This window comes from Cydia strobilella, chromosome 21 (genome assembly GCF_947568885.1).
Source record: "Cydia strobilella chromosome 21, ilCydStro3.1, whole genome shotgun sequence".
Taxonomy (NCBI): Eukaryota; Metazoa; Arthropoda; class Insecta; order Lepidoptera; family Tortricidae; genus Cydia; species Cydia strobilella.
Genome location: NC_086061.1, coordinates 4,824,942 through 4,850,047, shown reverse-complemented (window position 1 = coordinate 4,850,047; position 25,106 = coordinate 4,824,942). Strand labels below are relative to the sequence as shown.

Genomic DNA, 25,106 nt, shown 5'->3' with positions numbered 1-25,106 from the left:
AACAAGATCAAAATAATAACAAATGATAAATTTGAATCGGCCTCTATATGATTTCTGGTCTATCAATAAATATAATTGGCTTATGCCGGTAGTTTTATTTGCAGTCTATATTGCTTTTACTTGCTTACCTACTTTTTTAACTTTAACTAATTAGATATTAATGTTTTTATCTTTTAATATCGTTTAATTGAATTTATTTTACTTAAATATGTGAAGTAAATGTAACGATTAAACAAACGTTTTGATATAGTTATTAAAATCGTCGTACACTCATCAGAATCATCATTTCTTCAGCATTCAGCAGCAGCAACATCAGCAATTTATTGACGATACTTTAAAGATAAAATTCATTCAATTTTTTACGCTAAGCATAACGATATTATTCTTATAAACGATTTTTTTTAATGAAATAAAACTATGAAAACGGATTATATCGCGTATATTGAATTTATAATACATCCCCGTGACCCGTGAGTCACCCGTTGACCACGAACGCTGTAAAGAGTTCGAAACGTCGGGATGTATTATAAATTCAATATACGCGATATAATCCGTTTTCATAGTTTTATTTCATGAGTAACTATCGCGGTAACCGAAGACGATTTTTTTTTAATTTAAAACATTTTAACGTTATTTAGACATACCCGAAATTATCACAAAGCATCTTATAATATAAAACAAAAGCCATTTATTTAATATAAGGGCGTAGGTACAAGCGGTAACACCGCTGCCGTGTCAGACGTATCTCTGCTATCTTTAGATAGCAGAGATACGCCTAACCAGTGCAAAATGAAACTAGACACTATGCTTTATATAATACTTAAACAAAATTTCAAAAAATGTCTTTAGTTACTGAGATATTTCATGTTTTAAGATAGACGTTTTCGAATTTTTGGACATTGAGTTATGCGTATCTCTTCTAACTCAAGTTAGAATAATTATGCGTAACTCTTCGCAGTTTTTTTACGGCAAACTGGATATCTACTATCTCGAGTTATCATAGTTTCGCGTAACCACACGCAGGTAGTACGGCGATAGGCGGCTCGCGGTGAGGCGGGGGGCGGGGCGCGGAGGGAGCGGCTCGTCGCTCCTTACCACGTGTATTTGTTTATTTGTGTCGTTTTCAAACAAAAGGTACCACATTGTCGCTTATCATAAGGACATTCTGACAGGTTTTTTTATGTTGTTTGTTCAAAATATGATAAATTAGTCTTGGAAATGAGTTTTTTACGAAGTAAAGCCTTGTTACGAATGTGTAGTGATAGAAATGTGGTAGAAAACAAAGGTTGTGCGACTAATTATCTTAGCTAATCTCACTTTGTAATCATTGCTGAAAACCCTGTGAAAAACTAAACTATTTCGTTTTTTTTTAAATGATAACCTACATAGGTACTGAACTGTTTATCGTCGTCCGCTGTCTGTCAGGAACTAGTCGTTAACTGGTCTTGTGATTGTCATGTCTAATTTTGAATTTAAATGTCGGTCGTTCCAAATGTTCCAATATTCCAAATATGTATGTCAGTCAGCCAGTCAGTCAGTCGGTCTATGTCAGGTCGCCACGGAGGTTAGAAGCCCCGACAGGTACCTACTTACAAAAATCTTAACGTAAATAAAAAATAAAAAATGACAAACACAAAATTAATTGAAATAACTGACAATATAATATAAGTAATGCACGAGTACTATCTTGTTACATACTTCTGTAGTAGTTTCTTTCTTCTGTAGAAGATAACTAATAAATGCATAAAAAGTAAGTAAAGTTATGAACATAATTTATAAAACATATTTTTTTACTCTTCTTTTCATTTTTATTACTAAAAGCAAGAAAAAGTTTCAAACAGTGTCAGTAGAGGCAAAATATTAGTTTAAACATATATTTGGATCGCTGGAGTGTCTTATTTTGAAATACATAGAAACGTATAGTTAATGATTCTGATTCTGAATAAAATTTTTGGAGTAACTGACCTTAATATTTTTACTATATATCTTCTAATACCTACAATAAATTTACATCAAACCTGAACCAAAACCTGAGTTCCACTAGGTACAGCCGGGGTTCATCATCAGCTCTATCTTGGGTACTGCTCTCCCAAGTGCTCATCAAGGCGTGTCGGATGACCAAAACAGCGTTTGCCTACGTTGCACCAAACCTGAGTTCCACTAGGTACTACCAGGGTTCAGTATCAGCTTTATCTTGGGTACTGCTCTCCCAAGTGCTCATTAAGACGTGTTGGATGACCAAAACAGCGTGTGCCTATGTTACACCAAACCTGAGTTCCACTAGGTACAGCCGGGGTTCAGCATCAGCTCTATCTTGGGTACTGCTCTCCCAAGTGCTCATCAAGGCGTGTGGGATGACCAAAACAGCGTTTGCCTACGTTGCACCAAACCTAAGTTCCACTATTAGGTACAGCTCTCCCAAGTGCTCATCAAGGCGTGTCGGATGACCAAAAACAGCGTTTGCCTATGTTACACCAAACCTGAGTTCCAATAGGTACAGCCGGGGTTCAGCATCAGCTCTATCTTGGGTACTGCTCTCCCAAGTGCTCATCAAGGCGTGTCGGATGACCAAAACAGCGTTTGCCTACGTTGCACCTAACCTGAGTTCCACTAGGTACAGCCAGGGTTCAGCATCAGCTCTATCTTAGGTACTGCTCTCCCAGTTGCTCATTAAGACGTGTTAGATGACCAAAACAGCGTGTGCCTATGTTACACCAAACCTGAGTTCCACTAGGTACAGCCGGAGTTCAGCATCAGCTCTATCTTGGGTGCTGCTCTCCCAAGTGCTCATCAAGGCGTGTCGGATGACCAAAACAGCGTTTGTCTACGTTGCACCAAACCTGAGTTCCACTAGTTACAGCCAGGGTTCAGCATCAGCTTTATCTTGGGTACTGCTCCCCCAACTACTCATTAAGATGTGTTGGATGACCAAAACAGCGTGTGACTATGTTGCACCAAACCTGAGTTCCACTAGGTACAGCCAGGGTTCAGCATCAGCTCAGATCTATGTATACTAAAACCTTCTCCAAAATGTAACAAACATTTTTCTGAATACCGCATCAAACTCGGTTCAGCCAAACGCGAGCAAAAGTTCGCAGGCAGAAGAAGATAAGGCCAAATATAAAGAAGCAAAGAGACAAGCAAAGATCTGCATTGCTGTGCAGAGAACAAATGCAAACCAAGCTTTCTATGACGGATTAGAAACGGCTAAAACAGAAAATGAAGTACTCAAAATTGCTAAGGGCAGGCATAAAGCCACCACCGACATCAAAATTAACAGGTACATCAAAAACAGGGACCAAGTTCTGTTAACTGACAGCACGCAAATCAGACAGAGATGGTATGAATACTATGAACAACTGCTAAACGAAGAATTCCCCCACGAGGATCCCGCACCTCTTGAACCTGTCTATGGGCCAATACCTGAAGTCGATCCGCATGAAGTAAAGCTAGCTGTGGCTAAGATGAAAAACAGAAAAGCTCCAGGCCCAGATGAGGTTCCAGCTGATTTATGGAAACGACTTGGCCCGGTAGCAGTCAGTTGGCTGACCAGACTGTTTAACATCGTCCTGTCCACAAAGAGAATTCCAGAATCATGGCGCCAGAGCTATCTGCTACCATTCTATAAAAACAAGGGAGATGTGGCTGAGTGCGAAAACTACAGAGGAATTAAACTGACTTCACATACGCTAAAGATATGGGAGCGAATTTTAAATAGCCGTCTCTCGTCTCTAACGGAAATCTCCCCAAATCAGTTTGGTTTCACGGCATCCAAATCAACCATGGATGCTATACAGGCGGTCAGAATCCTGATGGAAAAACATCGAATAAACAAAAAAGACCTGCATCTTGCATTCATTGACCTCGAGAAGGCTTTTGATAGGGTGCCCCGTAAACTGGTGTGGCAGTCTCTAAGGGCGCAGAAAGTGCCAGAATACTATATAGACCTAATACGAGACATGTACCACGACGTCAGTACAAGAGTCAAAACCTTGGCAGGCTTAAGTAATGCGTTCGAGGTCAAGGTGGGCGTTCATCAGGGATCTGCACTCAGCCCGTTCTTGTTCAATCTTGTGATGGACTATCTCACAAACCACATTCCGGCACCATTACCTTGGACGATGCTGTACGCCGACGATATCGTACTGGCGGCTAATACTGCACAACATCTGCAAGTACTTTTAAATACCTGGACACATTCTCTCGAGAAGCATGGACTCCGAGTGAGCAGGAGTAAGACAGAGTATCTGAAATGCCCATTCAGCGGGAACACAACCCCTGAAACAATCTGCATCGGATCAACACCCATCCCTACAGTCAACAAGTTCAAATATCTGGGCTCCATGCTTACGGCGGATGCCAATATAGATGCCGATGTTACGCACCGAATAAATGTAGCGTGGCAAAAATGGCGGACTCTCACCGGAGTTCTGTGTGACCCCCGCATGCCTATAAAAACGAAGGGAAAAGTCTATAAGACAGCAGTTCGCCCGGCATTACTGTACGGATCGGAATGCTGGACAGTAAAGAAGACACACGAGCAAAAAGCCCACGTAAACGAAATGAAGATGCTGCGGTGGGCGGGAGGGGTGACCAGGATGGACAGGGTGCGCAACGAACACATACGGGGTAGTTTTAAGGTCGCGCCTATCACAGACAAAATGATAGAGTCCCGCCTTAGATGGTATGGCCATGTAATGAGACGCAGTGAAGACCATGTGGTAAAAATCGCTCTAAACTTACCAGAACGTAAGAAAGGTATCGGCCGCCCGCCATTGACCTGGTGGTCTAACATAGAGAGAGACCTCAAGAAAACCCAATTGCCAAAACCGACAATCCAGGACCGACGGGCCTGGCGCAAAAATGTGAGGAGACCCGACCCCAGATAACGGGAGCAGGGACGGACAAAGAAGAAGAAGAAGACATACAAACAAACACACACACACACACACACACATACATACATACAGACATACATACATACATACATACATACATACATGCAATACATACAAACGCTATTAAACATAAGGCTCTTTCCACCATACGATTGATCTACTTTATAACCAATGATGTAAGGACTGATGGAAATCGGGCTCCTTGTATGTAATGTGAGTTAGCACAATATAAAATGGATTATCTTGTGTAGTCTGGTTACGCGTTTTACTAGGAGCACTAATACAACGAACTCTTACAACTTAAGATAAAAGAACTACGCGTGACCACCTCAATATTCCCCATGCCCTGGTTACACGTTTTACTAGAAGTTGATACAATGTAGTCTTCTAACTTTAGATAAACGAAAACCGCAATAAGCCCGCGAGCCGTGGCCACGCGAAATAGTATGAGCGCTCATACAACGAACTCGTCTAACTTTAAGTTAACATAGTTACGCGCAACCACCAAATGTATGAAACAGTGGTTACGCCAAACTATGTTTATGAGTTTATTTCAAAAACTATGTACTTTTACAAAAAAAAAGTAAAGAAATATTATTCTTCACGTCTATTGAAACACAAAACACGTATTAAAAATGACTTAACTCAATAAACTCACGAAATATATGACTTTATTAGTTTTCACGCTCACCAAAAACTTTAAAGTCGATTTACTCAAAACTATGTTTTTTGAGATAGCAGAGATACGTCTGACACGGCAGACCGGGGATCCAACATTACGTAACAGTTAATAGTACATTTCGATGCTAGTGCGGAAAGTATGTCATCACTACACGAGTACCGAGATATCTTGCCACGAGCCGTAGGCGAGTGGCAAGACTCGGGACGAGTGAAGAATGGCATTTCCGCACGTGTATCGAACGATGTTTTTAATACAGTTGCGAAAAAATAAGATAAGATAAGATAATATTTATAGTATAACTGTGTACAGAGATGTTGGCAATAATACATTTAGGATGCAACAGTTTGTCCACCACGGACGTACAATATACTTAAGACTAACCTATAACTAAATAACAAAATTAATACATGCATGCACTATTGTCATAAGCGTCAAATTCTTTCATGCTGTGGAACACTACTAATAAGCCATTTTTTTAGAAGGGTTTTAAATTATTTGCATTCGACTGACTTTATAAGAAAAGAATTTTTTAGATTTTTTTTTAAGAAAAGCAACAAGTAAGGAACGGAATTCGAAACTTTTATATTATTAATTCTGTGACATCATTGACATTGACATTATGAAGAAGTGTTTTTCTAGCTTTTATTCGACTAGAATAGATTTTGTTTTTATTATTGAACCCACTTCAATGAAAGTTTTTTTTTCAAATGCATGTTCTATAAGACAAAAACAATTGTAAATATTAAAACATTGTACTATTATTACCTAAATATCGTTATTTATGATTATTTGTGTATAGTATATTTATAAAAACAATATCGAATGTTGCCTTTGGAAACTTAAAACATTCTTGCAGTAAGAAAATACGCCTCTTCTTTGACACGCGTTCCGTTCCATTCAGACAACTTATTAGGAACGGTTTTTCAACATTAAAAAATAAACGTGTTATAATACTTATAATGATGAAGAGGTAAGTAATAAAATATGAAATATGCATCGCACTGCACCCACCTTAACAATTTCTGTTTGGCCCAGTGGTTGACTGGTAGAGAATGCCTCAAGGCATTAAGTCCGCCTTTTGTACTTGTTCTTGTGCAATAAAGTTTAAAATAAATAAATAAATTTTTCGTATTCTTACATTAACAGTTGGTTTTTATGTTGATTACGACGTTTAAAGGAAACTAATATTAACACTCATCAATAAGTAGTCATGACAAATAAAAATTTAGAAAAATTGGAAAAGTAAAAAGCACTTGTTCGCGAAAACCAACTTTCCGCACGCTAAACAGCCACGAAAAGTAGCACTTTGAGCAACTGTATTAAAAAAGGCTTTTTAAATGTGGGTGGCCAATAGAGATTTACGAGTATTTAGTATATTCTAATCTAAATAGATAGATCTTCGTAACACCTATTGTCAGTTAAAAAAAGCATAATCCTAGCTATTACGGGCGTATTCACACGCAGTGACAACGCAACGGTGATCCAAGATTATGTATGCAACTCCAAACCTGAACGCGGTCGGTCAATAAAAAAATTAAACTATTTCGATTATACCTATATATATAGATCCATAGGAAATGTCTTTGATATTTTTAATATAAACACAAAGCAATGAAATAAAACTATGAAAACGGATTATATCGCGTATATTGAATTTATAATACATCCCGACGTTTCGAACCCTTTACAGCGTTCGTGGTCAACGGGTGACTGAGGAAAAATTACAAAGTGCAAAAATACCCACATACTAAAAATAATGAACAATCATAGACTATAAACTTTAAGGCTGGTTGTACATGCAAAATCGGTTCATAAGGCTAGTTATACACTACAATTATTTAACACTTGTCACTTTACAGCATAATCTTATTAAGGGCGTATTCCGGCGTATTCACACGCGGTGACATCGGTGACCCAACATTACGTAACCAAACCGGGACGGACGCGGTCAATGGTGACCAAACGATTTACACGCATGATTTCTGATTCGTCATAATCGTTTAGGTGACACCCGCACAGACTGTAAACATCAATAAGGATAAGAGTAGCTGCGGGATAAGTGTCGCTTGGTTTCACATAGGGGATGTTTAGTTTTGTTGCTAGTTCATACATTTGCCAATAAACGACGCAAACGCAACCCAAAGACCAAAACTTGGGGAATCAGTAGAACAACAATAGTATTATCAGTCTATAAAACAATACAATCATTCGACGAAGCCGTCTAGACAGAGCAATCGTGCTGGATGCGAGGGGCGAGGAGAGTACCGCGCGCACCCGAGCTGCATACATTCGTCATTGCTAGTAGCACGGTACACGTCAAAGTCGTCGGTCCACTGTATACTATTTATACTGTGGTAATATACTGATTTCCCCCAATGAACGGACGGTCGACGCAGTCTTTAACGTTGGACCTAGTAAGACTGCAGGCAGTAAAATAGAACAAAATTTTGATGGGGAGCATATTGAATCATAGCGAAACGAAGATGTCCTTAATAATATCTTGAGTGAAGCGAGGGATTCTAATAGTGCTGTATTTGTATAGAATTGTGTGGCCCCTCTGATCGAACTGTGATCTAATCAATATCAATCAAGTTTAGTTTTTCTTGGAAACATCGATTAATATTTTAATGAGACTGACAATAACAACGACCTGAGAAAACAGGCTTTTGAACTTAGCCTGTTACAATGTCAAATTCGTATTAATTTTACGCTCTTAACAGAAAATATTAGTATGTTTTATATACCTATATTAAATCTTACGTCGATTTATTTGCAAATTAGATGGTATAACGTAACTGAAAAATATGTGAATAAATTTATATCTAAGCACAAAAAAAAAATAGATTACATCTAGACCTATATAGATAGAAAACAACAAAACCATAATAGGAGCAAATGTACGTAACCACACACTAATTATGTTTAAGCGCCACTTGCACCATCCCACTAACCCGGGGTTAACCTGTTAAACCGTTAACCCAGTGTCAAATTGTACTGGTAACCACGGTCACTCCAGGTATGCCCGGGTAACCTCGGGTTACTAGGAGTGCAAGTGGGCCTAAGCCATGTTTATTATTTATCAATTTTGACATTATATGACTTGTTATTTGAATCATTTGACATGACTAAGATATTGTGATAGATCTATATACCATTGCATATTGACTCCTCCTAAACATAAGAATACTTATAAATTGTAATTGAATTATTTTTCTTTGTATCCGACGATCGCTATAGGACAAGTAATTGCTTAATTGTATTCTCTTACATTAACAACGAACATTGTATTGCGAAATAAATAAACTAAACTAAACTAATCTTGAATTTAAGATTATACCCTGACGTTGAAAGAGGTGAGAGGAGAGGGGTGTTATAACTTGTGTGTGTGTGTGTATTTATTTTTATTGTAATATGTGTGTTAGTCTATAGAATGTTCCCAAGCGGACGAACCGATTATCTGATTATCTATTTTTAATCGCATTTCTGTCACTATAGATGACTCTTAAATAGGTCTCAACTCACTAGATGGTGGTGTTTTACTTTTGTCGTTGATTATGTTGCTTGTATTGAATGCATGTATATTATTTCAAAATACAAATAAGCATAACGTGGGATTCTAACAACGCCTTATGTCAAAACAGTTCTAAATTGTAATTGCCTGTAAAATATGACAATGTCGAAACGTTTAATACAAGAAATGGAACTTATCATTCAGGTTTACGTGGTTTCGACACGAACCAGGCTTGAAACATGGATTTAGAAATTGGGTCTAAATGAGTACTAAATATACTCTGGCAAAACCACTTTGTCAGTAGAAAAATGCGCAAAATTCAAATGTTGTATGAAAGGGCAACCTGGCCAACACTTCGGGACTACATTTTTTAAATTTTCCGCCTTTTTGTGGTGACGGAAATGGCTTGCAAAACTATAGAAACAATTTTAACATACCTGTACATACAAAGAAGCAATATTAACACCAATTTTTTATAAATTGTTATCATGTTTATGGTCTCTCACACATTCACTATAGAAGAGGAATTTTGAAGATTTACCTTAATTTCTCTGGGGATTATCAGATTCCGAAAAGATGAGAATGCGACCAAAATCTAAAAATTACTTTTTAGGGTTCCGTACCCAAAGGGTAAAAACGGGACCCTATTACTAAGACTCCGCTGTCCGTCTGTCCGTCCGTCTGTCCGTCTGTCTGTCACCAGGCTGTATCTCATGAACCGTGATAGCTAGACAGTAAAAAAATTTCACAGATGATGTATTTCTGTTGCCGCTATAACAACAAATACTAAAAACAGAATAATATAAATATTTAAATGGGGCTCCCATACAACAAACGTGATTTTTTTGCTGTTTTTTTCCGTAATGGTACGGAACCCTTCGTGCGCGAGTCCGACTCGCACTTGGCCGGTTTTTTTGTTAAATAATAACAAGACGCTGGCAAATTCTCATTTCCTATATGTAGGTATACTAGGTATCTAATTTACATTTTCAAATGATACTTAAATCCTATGGGTTTATTTGTTCTAGGCGTAATCTTACGCAGCGTTTTTTTTTTTTCATGATACTCCAACTTGTTTAGGTCCTTACATTTTTTGCCCGCCGTGAAACAGCAAGGCATACAAAATGCATGCTAAATGTCAAACGAATCTTAACATACAGTGCGTGGGTGGAATTGAATCGTATGAATGCGTGAGCTTAAACGATTCCTGACAGTAGCTGACTTATCGCGTTATCAGTTTGTATAATGAGTGCATTAAAGTCGATGTTGTCAAGGATGGCAAATTACATAATAATGGATTTAAAAATAAAGGTTTTTTATAACGGTTTCCGCATTAGGCCATAGGTTCAGAGAGCGGAGTTTTCGAAAAATCGTAACGCTTTTCTAGATCACAATACGATAGCCAAAAAATTTAATTATCAATCTCGAGGCCTTTCTCTAGTATCTTCATCGATTCAAAACCTGAATGCTTAACTTTAGCTCGATAGAAAAAAATACCTTACAAAAAATTAAAATTGAAAAATATGAAATCCGGATCCCGGGCACGCATAGGCATCTCACTCACGCTTAGTAAGAGTGAGAGAAGAACCTGAACCTACGGGGCCTTAATTGAGGTAAAATCGTGCACAGCCCTACTGTACCAGTTGTGCTTGTGACACTACGTACCGGTTTGTTATGAAACGGTCGGGCGTGGCGCTTGACGAAATTCTACTGTAACAACAACATAGGTTGCCGGTCGCCATACAAAAATATCCATTTTCGAGTCAAACCTTGAAAGAATAAGTTCGCCTTTGAATTATTTGTACTTTGTACTTTTGCCTTTTCTGTACCAATAATTGTGTTTTTGTGTACTTATTGTGTACCCTAAAAAGGTTTGCCGTAAAAACCTGAAGGTGATATATTTTTGATCAGTACTTAACTGTACATACCTACAAACATAAAAAAATAACGTCCTGAAATTAACCTATATTAAAATAGAAGACACGTATGCACTGCACGACCTACAACCGCCGCGGACACTCGTGCCTGAGGATGGATTCCCAAAGAATCCGAAACATGTCGCCAAAAGCGACTAAAAATAATAGTGAGTAAAAACCGTACTGATAAATATTTTGAAATATGTCTCACGATAGTTTAAGTGCGATTAGAAGACACGTAATTTCAGCGTTTTTGGAAATTCATCCCCTAAGGGAGTTAAAAAGAGGGTAAAAGTTTGTAACGGGAACGATTTGAGTATGGTAGGGACTTGAAATTAGTAGAAGAGAAAATTTTAAAAAGAACGAAGAATAATTTGTGCTTTTGAAAATTCAGTCCCCAATACGGTTAAAAATGGGTTGAAAGTGTGTTCCGGGAAATAAATACAGGCGAACGAAGTCGTGGGCAACAGCTAGTCTTTCCATAAAGCTCTCATATATTACGAAGTGTGAGTCAGTAGTCTTTCATAACGTTTGTTTATGATCGCTTGTATGCATGAACATAAGATCTCTGGATAAGACATGGGGGGTGAGGGGAAATATCCGGTCTTATGGAACTTTAAGTAGGAGTAGCAAAGAAAGCTCAATTATTGGTTGTGCTTGTCTTAGTCTCACTTTTCCCTTCTGTAGACGCATTGTTGTTGCCCACCGGTGCCCGGTGAACTCACCTTAATTAGGGAGTTTGTTTTTGGGATGTTATCTGGAATGCTAAAACGTGGTTTCAATTTCGTCGCATTGCGCATGTTCTGTCCCTCCCGGGCGCACGCATTTCATCTCTAGATTATTGTATCTCTATGTTTGTATGGCAACCGGTTATAAAAACTGTCACTCAATACGAGAGCTCATAAATAAATCGCCAATTACATTTCCTTGATTTCGGCACCATAAAGAGTTCAAGGCTTAAATTGAATTTTTATCTGTGGTATTTTTCTATGACGCAATTCGCGAATAAACAAATATCTCTGACAAAACCACGAACTAAAACTCTTTGAAAGTAGGTATATTTTATTTAATACATTCCGCCAATGTGCCTTTTTATGTGTCATGGTGTTTTTTTGTGTGATTTCCGTAATAAAACTATGCCGATACTTACGATGGTTTAGGTTAAAACAATAAGTCATTGATGGGGCGATTTTTATTATGTTGTAGGTTTTTTTTTCGTTAGATTTTGTTAAAGTTTTGTAAGAGAATAAATACGAAATCCCGATTTAGGACAACAAAAATTTATGTAATTTTCCGATGCGATACAAAAATAACATAGGTACGTTTTAGTAACTCAAGGAGATTTTGTACATAGGTCATACAGTAACATTGCGATTGTACAATAGTACAGAATAGCGGTGGATATAATATGGCGGACATTGCCGATTTTTTTTTATATGACCCGTTAAGAAAACGTAAACCTTTTTGACAATAATAAGAAAATAATTTTTCCCCTCACTAGCTCGGAAAGTTGTCGTTTATCCTTCAATACAAGCGGGGAAAAACGCGTTTTATCCACTAGTGGGGAAAGTAATTTGACCTTGGATGGAGCGTGTTTAAGTAGCTTGACAGATAACAAAACGTAAAACGCTCATGATAATGGTTCGTTCGATATTAATTATCATTAAATAAATGGTTTGAGAATCTAATAAAAAATACCAAATTTAGTTTTATTTAATGATTTTAAGTCATAAACCTTAAAATTCCATAAGAAACGTTTGTTTTTTTATAATGATGTTAAATATAATTCTGAACGCACAAGTTGAGACGATGCAATTTCAAAACGCATCGTTGACATTTCATACATCAGAAATGTCAACATTGTCAACAATTTTTTTACTTAAAACCTTTTCTCACCGACTCGCGTAAAAATACACAACTTCCAGAGTTTTCTGTTATAATATCGTAAAGAAATGAGTGATTCCAGTGATGACGGTGATCTAACGCCTGTGGATGTTGCACTTTCCTCGCTATAGTGAGGTGAAAAGTTTTGTGTTACACACGGGCGCAAATGTATTTTACTTCTCGTGTGTTGAAACACTCGCTACGCTCAGGATTCTATTTTAGAACCACTCGCTTCGCTCGTGGTTCGGTTCACCTATAGAATCCTTTCGCTTGCTCGTGTTTCAATTCTACACTCGCGGGTAAAATACAACTTTGCACCCTTGTATAACAAATAACTATAATTTTAAACTTGCAGGAGGACCCTATCGGACCGTTAGCAAAAGCATCATGACGAATGTTCCAAATTAACCATGTTACCACTCATTAATAAACCGAAACCATAAAAACCATTGCGGTCCGCCATCTGTTTGCAATTTATACTGATAGCTATAAAACTAGCCGAACAAAATAACCATAAATTTTAAGTTGAACTCATCAATTACTATAAAACAAAGTTAGTTTAGCGACAGAGTAACTTACAAGACACGTCATTATATGGTAGCTCAGTGTGATACAGGCCAGTGACAGTGGTTGTGAACGGCAAATGTATATTTGTTTTATAGTCTGTGGTTTACAGTCATAGATAATAAATAAATGGAAATTTTTCGCGAATGGGAAAATCAGCGAGAGAATTTAAAGGGATATAAAACGAATGTTGCGAGGCACATACCCTCGACGACGTCTATCTGTACAAGAATGTAAAAGATTGTGATTAGCAATGGCGATTGCTACGTAATGAAAAGCATTAAAATACGAGTGTGTTTATGAAACGAGCTGAAAGCGAGAGAAGGGCATTTGGTCGATCGATTGAATTCGTTGTTCCTACTTAGCCAGCAATTATCTAAAATCGCATGCCATTTGTTGCAACGCCTTAAGACTCATCAACCGGCTTCCTAGTTTTTCAACTCACAAACTGCCTATCATTACAATTAGCATAAATCACAGAAACGCAAGGAATTTTCGTATGTCGTCGACGACTATTTGCAAATTTGCTAACATCTCAGCGCCAGCAAGAGCGTAGTGAAAGCAATGCGGTAATGCATTATGTATACGCTAGCCCGCGGACTTCCGAAAAAAAACGCTGAAAACGCGGCAATAGAACTTTAAAACGTATGTACTCAAAGTCCAAGATCTATTTAACACCTTAACGCGTACCTTTTAAGTCACAAAATTGGATAACTCTATGCGGTATAACGATTGCAAAGTTGTCTTCGATTATCACTAGTATTGTTCGAATAGTTCCGTTTGAAACGTCTAATGTGAGGTTATTTGTCAAACAGACAGATGATTCCCGCGCAATTATTTCTTCTGAAGTTGTAAACCATAGACTAAGTATTTTGGCTGTGTAAACGCGGAACCAATCAAAATTCAAAGCCTGAATATAGGTATCGCCAGAAGAGCTGAGCTGAATGATTACACCCACACAGCTAAACAGTACGTTAACACTAGTAAGTAGTACTAATCGCAAAAACAGCATTGAATGAATGAATGAGTCAATGTGACTTAAGCGTACTTAACCGCCGGTATAATTATGCGCGTAGGAACTTCTTCGTGTTTAGCGTCCTAACTTTGACGAAAGACAGAAGGAGAGAGAGAGCTTACCTTAGTGTTGAGCGATTGTGTGGAGAGGAAAGAGCAGAGAAGCACGAAGGTCGACAACCAGTGCGGCGAGCTGCGCGTCGGCTCCATGTTGGAACTGTAACAAAAATATTGTTACTAATATATAGGTAGAACAATAAAAGTTAACGCGTATTAGGCACTAGCTTCTGCCCGCAACTTTGCCTGCGTGGAATGATGATGATGATTGATAAAAACTATGTTTCCGACTATCCTAATCTCCGAGTCTCAAACTACCTCCATGCCAAATTTCATCTAAATCGGTTCAGCGGTTTAAGCGTGAAGAGTTAACATCAGACAGACAGACAGAGTTACTTTTGCATTCATAAGATTATAGTAGGGATTCTAAACTTTTACCTATTTTAAAGGGTTGAAAGTATACCAGTAACTTCGCTAATCATTTTTAATAAACTAAAGAGTATCTGCTGAACACAGACCGGGAGGCGCATTCAGGTTTAAACAACATGATATTAATCTTCTCTAGATTTATTGTAATTAATATCTAATCAAAATCATATTTTAATAATTTCAATACGTCTCCAAGACTCGCAGAAATCCTTTTAGAATCCAGACAAATGCTAGTAGGTCAATGCCCTTATATACTCTTGATTGAGGAAGATGTGTAAAATCTAAGACAATTTCGTGCTTCGAATTAGACAGGTAAACGAGATGGCGCTGCACAGTCGCCATCAGATATATCGGAGCGGCTGAGGTGCTCGAAAATATCGGAACACGCACTCTAACGCCTTGACAATAGAGGCGTGTTCAGATATTTGTGAGCACCTTGGCCGCTCAGATATATCTGATGGCGACTGTACAGCTCCATACATTTTGCGGTAACTGATTGTCAAAAGTTGACGTTTGACAATTCAGTGACCGCAAAACATCAGCGCCATCTGTTGCACTATTTCAAAGTAAGGGGCACGTTTTTTTTTAAACTACCTCTCTATTACAATCAATAATCTTTGCTTAGCATACCTCACTGGTGGGTCTCAATACTAACTGTTAAATGGTTGTTTAAGAGGAGATGATTTCGAGATATAATTTATAGTGAATTTAGAAGTCAACGACCTAATAGTTGGTGATACTTCTAAATTTGACAAATCGCATTTAACTTCTACTGTAACACCACAGAATGGATTTGACGGATCGTTAAACGCCTTATTCGCCATATTAATGGCTTCACACGATTTAAAAGTTAAATGCTATTAATTTTTATGTCATTAAAACCTTTTTGGGCCGAGATCGTTTTGCGATAAAACAGTTGTCGTAAATATCGTTTGATCGTCTAATACTTAATATCGTTTATCGTTAAAAAAAATGCCTTACATTTCATTCTTACTTAATGATGTTTCCAAAATTGGCGATTACCAATAAATACACCGTGTCCAGTGAGTCCGAAATGACTCCGAATGCACATCTTTTTACCTTGACTCTAAAGACATACGGATTACAGGCCATCAAATTCTTATTTTAAGTAAAAAAGTATGTTGACGTTGAGGGTGGATCTTGGATGACATGCTTATAAAAAACGAAAAGTACATTTTAGGGTTGGCCCCATAATAAAAGAAGCTCAGTTTAGCGAGTAGAATCGAGCCCTGAATTTAAAGCCCCATGGTCAAAGACATACTGTATAAGTGTGCCATTAATAAGATATAATTTTAATAGTAGTAACTATTCGTAGTAGTAATAATAGTGGGTGAAACGGTACTGATCTAAATATTTTGAACTATTTTAAAATATTTGTACTGTATTCGGACTTATTGGACACGGTGTATGTTACGATTATCATAACACGATTCATTCATTATTTTAACGTCATTGAATTCGTTGAACTTTATAGTACCAAATTCATATGGCAAGCAGTTAGAAAACGTTATTAAATCTACTATCTTCCCACTCCATACATCAGTTTATAATAAGTTGTATAGGAGATATAATATAGTATTTTATACAATCGTGATATAATATAGAGCTTTTCAGTCGAGTACCGTGTTTAAGCAACGTAGCTTGCTGAGTTGCTTAAGTTAAGGTACGAGATTGAATAGCTTGATTATATCACTATTGTATACAATAGTTTTTCTACGAGACAAAAAAATAATACTTTCAACTAGTAGAATCATATAGGTAAACAAACCAAAAGTATACAGCTAAGATACGCAAGCTGCCGCAGCCCGCGATACCTTCATACTCGTACGCACGAATTAATAAACTAGTGGATGTGAAATGACTCCTATTTAGTATGAAAACCAGTGTCGCTAAACTCACACATTCATAGCCACGTTAAAATACGTCACACACTTACAAAATTGCTCTGATTCGTAGCAACTTTCCATACCAAAAAGTTATTACCGGTGGACATTTCTCGAACGAATATCAACTGTAGGCTACATGAGTGACGGTTTAAATTATAATGTCAAAGCTATATGACATACGACTCTTTCATTATCTCATTCATCTCACAAAAGCTCGCTCAACGTTCACCTAATACAACTACTCAACACCAGATGGCGTTATTTTATAGTTTTAAAATCACTTACTTATTACAGGCGAGAAAAGGGCTAAAAAACCAGTGTAAGTAAGGTCTAATTACGCATGGTTTGTTACGGATCTCACGGTCACGTTACACTGGTGTTTTCGAGATCTCTACACGCCTGCGAGTAGCTAACCGTTGGAACATCGTTCCATTCGATATAGGGAGGGGACAGTGTAATCGGAGTGTTTTATCGATATTTGTGTGTTCAGTTAGGTATTGATATTTAATTACCGTATGTACACATACACATATACACATTTAGATGATACTTTATTTATGATTATAATATAGGTAGTGGTAATCGTGATTGTATGAAAAATAATATGTAGTACAGTACAACAAATATCTAACTAGAAATTTGTTTCTTATTAATTGACCAACTAGGTTGTTAATGTGAACATTAAATATATCTTAAAGTCAAACAGATAAAATCATAGTTCTTTAAAGGTCTATTAACTCGGTATTGCTGTTATTTTGTGATCACAAATCTGCAATTACTTACATAGGTAAGTATTCGTCTTTAACAATATATTTACTTGTAGCAGCATTTAAGGCAAATCTAGACGGGACAACCTGATTAAATTGTCAAATTAATTGTATGGTGTGAAAGCATACATGAAACTGGCTCATCGATCCCACTTGATTTGATTGTAAGATTGTGACCTATCAAATCAGGAAGGGGGGCGGCAAAATTCCAATATTTCACGCTAGTTTGCGTGGTACGGAACACTTTTTATTAATTAAGTGAGCCCGAATGTCACTAATAATTACTAAATTAGTAACTAAGTTTTAGGCGTGTGAACGCTAGATGAGATGTATGGCAATTTTATCCCCAGAAATCTTTCTCTAAGAAATGCTCCTAGCAAATGGTGCTATATTTTTGCGGAAACTAATTTTCTTGCCCAGTACCATTGACCCATTTATTTTTAATATCGGCATCTTGTGGTAACCTACAATAATTAATAATAAAGAAATAGAAAATATAAAACGTTTATTCATGGCACATTGCATGCATTGTACGCATAAGTGCATTAAGTACCTAGTCTAATTATATTAACGATGAAAATATGATAGGTGTAAAAAACAAAAACTTATATAAAGGAATACGAAGGTTTGAAAGGTTGCCATGAAATGACCCCGACTTAACTTAGTGCTTGATGACCAGAGCTGCCATATTTACTAAGACATTGATTATCCCAAATAATAATTAGAAACGTGTCTAAAATAATAATTTATTACCGAACTACCAAACATCAAACTTGAAATATCGTAACTTTAACTTTATCGATATAAATATCGACATTGCGCAGCATCTGAGTAGCGAAGTTATTTGACATTTAGGATAGCGAATATTCCAGATAAACGTAAAGAATAGTGACAAAGGATTGTGAACTCTAAGTTCTAACTGATAAAATATAGATTTACTTAACGAACATTCGTAAATAATGCAATAGAAACAGATTTTTCGTATTTATCGGATTATATTTAAATAAATAACCACCGGTGATAGGAAATACCTCCACGTGAAAGATTTTTTAAACCGCTGTGATTTCTGCAGCTTAATACTGCACAATACGGCATTTTAAATTTAATTATCAATTTTTGTTAGACGAGCGTACGTACGACGTGAATGTCATTCGAGCATGAAGTTTACACAACAACTGAGCATAGTCTGTGCATAAAGTGAGTCGGTCGCTACTAACTGTCGGATAGACGGGAACGCCCACTTGCCATCTCCATCCTACTCCGTGCTCGTACGCGCCCCGGCCGCCGGGCCTAGAGCCCCCGGCGGGTTGGTCAACGACACCTCCTCGTAACTCATGAGGCCCTGGTACCTGCTTCTTGCTAAATTCAATTTTAAGGCAGTTTTTTTCTCGATTTTGGCCACCGTAGCATATGGAGACTAACAAGCAACGCTAAGCGGATTTCGTAGGGTATGAATGTTGCTATATGAAGGGTGTCATCATGCGCGTTTCTGACTTATGAAGCAATTGTTTCTACTCCAACATAAAATAAAATGTGTTTGTTGGCCAACCAATCACAAAGCAGATGCGACGCAGCGTGTTTAAGTAGGCTAATTTGCATTGAATCGAGTCTCCTTAAACAAGAAATATTTTATCGCAATGTATGAAGTTCTATTTTCAAAATTTTTATACTTGACTAAACCGTATCGATAAAATTCTTATGCTTGAGTCGGAAGTGCCATAGACTATCCAACGTTAAAAAGAGTATGGTTGTAGTGTTGCATATGAAGTTGTAATACACAGATTATACTCGACGAGTAGAAAAACACGTATTAGGTATTAATAAGTTTAAAACTCACTTAAATATTACTTATTCACCTTAAATGTTATTACGAATAAGATTTCGAAAAGCTCGCTTAAACCTTATTATAAATGGGTTTTTATATATGTATGGAGTGAGCTTTCTAAGTCTACATACTTATTTCTCTATGATTTAACTAACAAACTTCTAGAATAACAAATACCAGACCTACACCATATTCATTGTACAGTCAATAACAAAAAAATCGCTGTTCATGTACTTCAAAAGTCAAATCCCTTCATCATAACGACTAAGTTGGATGATTGCTTAAAATTGTATTGCAACTAACTATACCAAATTAACATTAATCATCAGCGGAAATAAGACATGTCCGATATGTCACAATGCCTTACTTCTCCTTATCACTAATATATCGATTGATAGCGAGTTTTTCTCGGTGACACGTTCGTTGGTGAATGGTTGAAACGACTCTGCCTTCGAACGCCGATAAGCGGGATGAAAGAGTTGATAAGTTATTTTATTGAGAAAATTTAAACAGTAAGACAGTTTATCGCGTATATATATCTTTACTTTAAAACGGTTGTATTGTATAACTAGCCTTATAAACCGATTTTGCATGTACAACCAGCCTTAAAGTTTATAGTCTATGATGGTTCATTATTTTTTGTATGTAAGTATTTTTGCACTTTGTAGTTTCTCCTCAGTCACCCGTTGACCACGAACGCTGTAGAGGGTTCGAAACGTCGGGATGTATTATAAATTCAATATACGCGATATAATCCGTTTTCATAGTTTTATTTCATTAAACCGTTTTTTTTATATAGATATCTACGAGAGATGTATCGGACGGTGTAGTTCCGTTTACGTTCATTGTGTTTGGCGGGGTTGCGGAGTCGTCGTCTCACCAAAGCTGTCAATATTGAATAACACCGCTGGCCTGCAGGTTCTTTGTCAGCTGTTACCTCTCCGGGGAGAGCAAGCGAGAAGGTGGCATTTTTAACCCTTTAAATGCCACGCCTATCGTGTGCGGCGCGTAATCGTGAAGATTTCGCGAGGGTCCTCCACTTTCGTCTTAAACATTAATTTGAATTAATATGGATTTCCGCAAAGTAGCGCCTAATTTTATTAATTGCTTGCGCTAATATTAACCACGCTCCTACTAATGCGGTGCTACGCGACGTAAGCGCCGACCGCCAGAAGGTATCTTTACTCGTGGAACGTCACAAATAAATATGAATACATACTAAATTATACAACACCTAGCATCTAAAATCTCAGCGTAACTTCTTCGGCCGGCAATAATTCTCTATGCTAATTTCCCGGCCGCGTATTTACAAAAGCTAAACTATTTCAGTCACGCCTCAGATTATAATCGGGGAGCTTTTGTTTATGCATATTAGTTAACAATATCTATACCATTTCGGTAAAAAGTAGTCACTCAAACGGATTAGCTTTTTGCTTACATATTTTCAAATATTATTCACGACAAAACCTAGTCGAGTTTAGTAACGTCAGTATCGTTTGAATATGATATCTAAATTTTAATAATACTTATTTACTCAAATGGATTATTCCTAGCCACGGTTGGCAAATGTTTTGTACCTAACTGTCTACAAGATGGGAATCCAAAATTACACTAAATCAGTAGGTAGGTTAGGTTCGTTAGGTAGCTTTAAATGCCCGAAGGGCAAACCGCCCAGAAATAGGAGCCCCGCGAAGCGGGGCTCCATCTAGTTAGCTGGAGTTCGTCGGACTGTTTCTTTAAAAAAAAAATTACTTCACAACGTAACTAGACGGAGCCCCGCTTCGCGGGGCTCCTATTTCTGGGCGGTTTGCCCTTCGGGCATTTGAAGCTACCTAACGAACCTAACCTACCTACCTATTGATTTAATGTAATTTTGGATTCACATTTTGTAGCCAGTTACAAAACTTATTTACCAGACAATTCCACTCTGGCCCAATTCGTAACTGGCTACATACAAGGAATTTTAAATTCCTGTTTTGTAGCTAGTTACCAAATTTAGTTACCAAGCGGTAACACGCTGGCCCAATACGTAACCGGCTTCAAATTAACTGGGAATCTTGATTCCCATTCTGTAGCTGGTTACGAAATTTTGGTTACCAAACGGTACTAAAGGGAGTACTCGTACCTATCAACTGAAATAATTCTAAAAGTAAAAAAAAATCTTAGGCATTGTTAAGTAATTTGCATTAACGGTAATTTATTTAATACAATCGGAGTCGTTACTAAAATATGATTCAAATTTTAGATCGCAACAGACTAGCATTTGTAGTAACAATATCCGTATGTATTTAGTTAATAAAGTCTATACGATTTCAGTAAATTTCTATACTATAATAGATTAGGGTTTTGTTAAGTTTTGTCAAAACAAAAGCTAATCTAGTTCAGTTCGCATCTGAACCACATCAGTATAGCCTTTGTAAATACGCTTCCCGGCCGGGGTCGACGCACGCGCAGCACAATGTCTTCTCGGAAGCCCGCGGGACCAAATATTAAAATATGGCCGACCAGGTGTTTCTCTGTAGGGTTGACAATATTTAGTATTTTCAGTATTTTTTTAAGTTTAACTTTGTCATAATAAAATATTTCGCTAAGTTATAAATTTAATCGTAAGTTTCTAAGCATGGCCTGGATTAATTTTCATTTCATAATCATTTGTCTAATTTCCAGGCACTTCAAACGTTTTAAAGAACCATACACAGGTAGTAAAATAACACTATTCCAAACGTGCAGTTGGATTTTTAATTGTTTAAGTGTTTTAAACGGTCGACATCGCTAATGCAAATCTATTATAAGAATTATGTAATTGTGTTAAGTTATATCAGTTATATATTATAATCAGTTATATTTTGTAACATCAAGTAAACCAATATACCGTAGGTATGAATCGCGTGTTCAAATCGGATACCTACCACAGTGACAACTTATAAAAAGAATTACAAAGACATACTGATGGCCAGTAAAGGCTTCTACAGACTTTACAACCAATGTGATTTTAGATGATTGCCGGCTAAGTAGGAGCAACGAATCCAATAGATCGATAACATGCCGTAATGTATCACAAATCGCATGCGATTATCGGTATAAGGAGTGGAGAGGCCATAAAGAGTGTTGCTGTAATTATTACTTTGTAGACCAGCCTCCGATTGGCATAACCGGTTTATTATTTATGAAAACTACAGGTGATTGCTAGCTACTTCCGTGACAAAACGTAGAGAAAAGATGAATATTTTTTACAATATCTAACAATTTCTGAGTTATGTAAATTAAATCCGATAATTTAAGTCTGTGTTAGGACAAGAACAAAGACAAATAAAAACTAAAAAATTTATGTAATTTCATTTATGAAACAGTCGTAGATTTTTTGCATTCGTTTTACTTAGGTTTTAGGTTACGGGTCAATTCAAAACGCAAAATAAAACCATTTAAATAAAATAAAAAATAACTGATCGGTTAGTGTATAAAAAATTTCGGACCAATAATAATGAAAAGAAACTTTCTTATTCGGAAGTCAGTAAATGGCCCAGTCATCTGAAGATGAAGAAGAAGGCATAAGCCTTAAAGGCGACCACTGCGTGTTCTGCGCCCTCTATGTTTAAAGCGCTTGAGCGCATGAATAAATGTTCTAAACATTACAAATTGTCGCAAATTGTGTTCTCTACAATTTATGCCCAGATGTAAACATCATTGGACGGAAAGCAACCTTGATATTCGCGGAAAACCGATTACTGTGATCTTTAACCTCCAATAACTTCTGACGCACACACGAGATTTTCTGTAACTTCTAAGGCAACTTTTAGAACACCGTAATGAAGGTGTATACGAGTTTCCATCGTATCATAATCTTATACGAGGTAAAGCTCTTAATTTGCCTGGGTCATAAAAAAGAGTCAACCCTAATAGCCAATGACCAGGAGCTGCACCAAAAAAGGGTTCCGTACAGCTTAGCAACAGTTTAAATTGGACAAAAAGACCTTATCCAATTACTGATATTGTTTTAAGGATAAAAAAATGTGCAATTTCGTTCGGCGTCGGAACATCGTGTGGGAGCGAGATAATGATTTTAAGTTAGGGATACTAAATTATAAGGAATAAAAAAACTAGTGGCGTTGTGAGCTGTGAACCTCGAGAACCCTCATGGGTCCGCCATTTTGAAAATAAGTATAATATTTATAAAATACACATTATCGACCTGCTCATAATATTTCAGGAGGATCGGTAGAAAAATAGAATAGAATACTTTTTATTCGTAAACACACACACAATAGACAAAAAAATATAAAAATATAAATGCGTTCTAATTAAGTTTATAGGAAAGCTGGACATACGAAAGCATTTTTGACTGAAGTGAAATGGAAACACTTGGCTTTGCTCGGTCAATAAAAGAATAAAAAAAGCTTACCCTACATGTAACTAAGTAAAGTCAGACATTGCCACTAATATCGACTTGACAAGATAATCTTTACAAATAAAAGTCATCATTCGCTTGCCCTTGTCCCATTCACTTGGGGTTAGCGCAGCATGTTTTTTACTTCCATACCTCTCTGTCGCCCGTCATCTCATCATTCACATGCGTTCGTTTTATATCATCTCTCACACAGTCCATCTACCTTTTCCTCGGTTTTCCTCTCCTCGTACCTCCACATTCATCTTTACAAATAGAAGTATCGTCGCTAAATAAATGTGACGTTTTCAATCAAAAGGTACCACATCGCTGTCGCTTAACATAAGGACGAAAATTGCTTGTATCGTGCTGTCAAAAAAACCTGTCAGAGCGTCCTTATGGCAAGCGACAATGTGGTACCTTTTGCTTGAAAACGACACAAATTCTCATTCTTATGTACTATTAATTTTATATCTTTATACCAGGTCTACTCGTACAGACGTACTCAAGCAAATTTATACATTCTATAATAATAAGCAAGCCTATAATTAATAAACATAATGTTCAAAATAAATCACAAATTGATCATCGCTATTTTAATGAATAACTAGCGAATCCTAAAACGCGCGATAATCGCTACATGCGGAAGTACACTCGGAAGTATATAAATATATAATAGGATATATTATGTTTACTTTGTACGTAATAAAGTTTACCTTGAAGCATTGTGAGAATAGAATTCTCTCTTTCATACAACACCGGATTGCCTAGAATAAAATGATACCGGCTGATGGTAATGATATCTTTGTTTTCATTTCTCGTTACCTACTCGTATAGTTGGTGTTTAAGGTGCGTGTAAGCGGCATAAAGTTATGTTTGGACGTATAAAGTAAAATTATCTATTACTATTCTTATTGACTTAGAAGTCCTGCCATATTAAACTGCCAATGCCAGTGCGACAGCTGGCGGCCGGCCGGCGCGCTCCTCCCCACGCGGCCGTGTGCAGGCCCGAGTACTCATTTCTTTAGTCATGAATATTTTCCTTGCAATCGAAGTGAAAAGCAGTCTCTACTGTCAACTATTAAATGGGTTACTTTATGCTCTTGGTGTAAGTATATTCTACTATTTATTTTATTTCTAAACCTTAAGGGGCCCACTGACTATCAGTCCGACGGACGATATCGGCCTGTCAGTTGTTCGGAACTGTCAAATTTTTGTTCTAACTAACAGGCCGATATCGTCCGGCGGACTGATAGTCAGTGGGCCTCTTA

The 25,106-nt window shown here is 37.1% G+C and overlaps 1 protein-coding gene across 5 annotated transcripts in view; it reads right to left on the bottom strand.

The window, feature by feature from the left end:
- The window catches only part of LOC134751000 (A disintegrin and metalloproteinase with thrombospondin motifs like), a 197,074-nt gene that overhangs the window by 103,709 nt on the left and 68,259 nt on the right, over positions 1-25,106 (bottom strand). For all 5 annotated transcript variants that reach the window (XM_063686313.1, XM_063686310.1, XM_063686314.1 and 2 more), the window contains exon 2: positions 14,593-14,686. In XM_063686313.1, coding sequence (XP_063542383.1) covers positions 14,593-14,679 — 87 coding nt within the window. In that variant the 5' untranslated portion in view covers positions 14,680-14,686. The remainder of the gene's footprint in view (positions 1-14,592; positions 14,687-25,106) is intronic.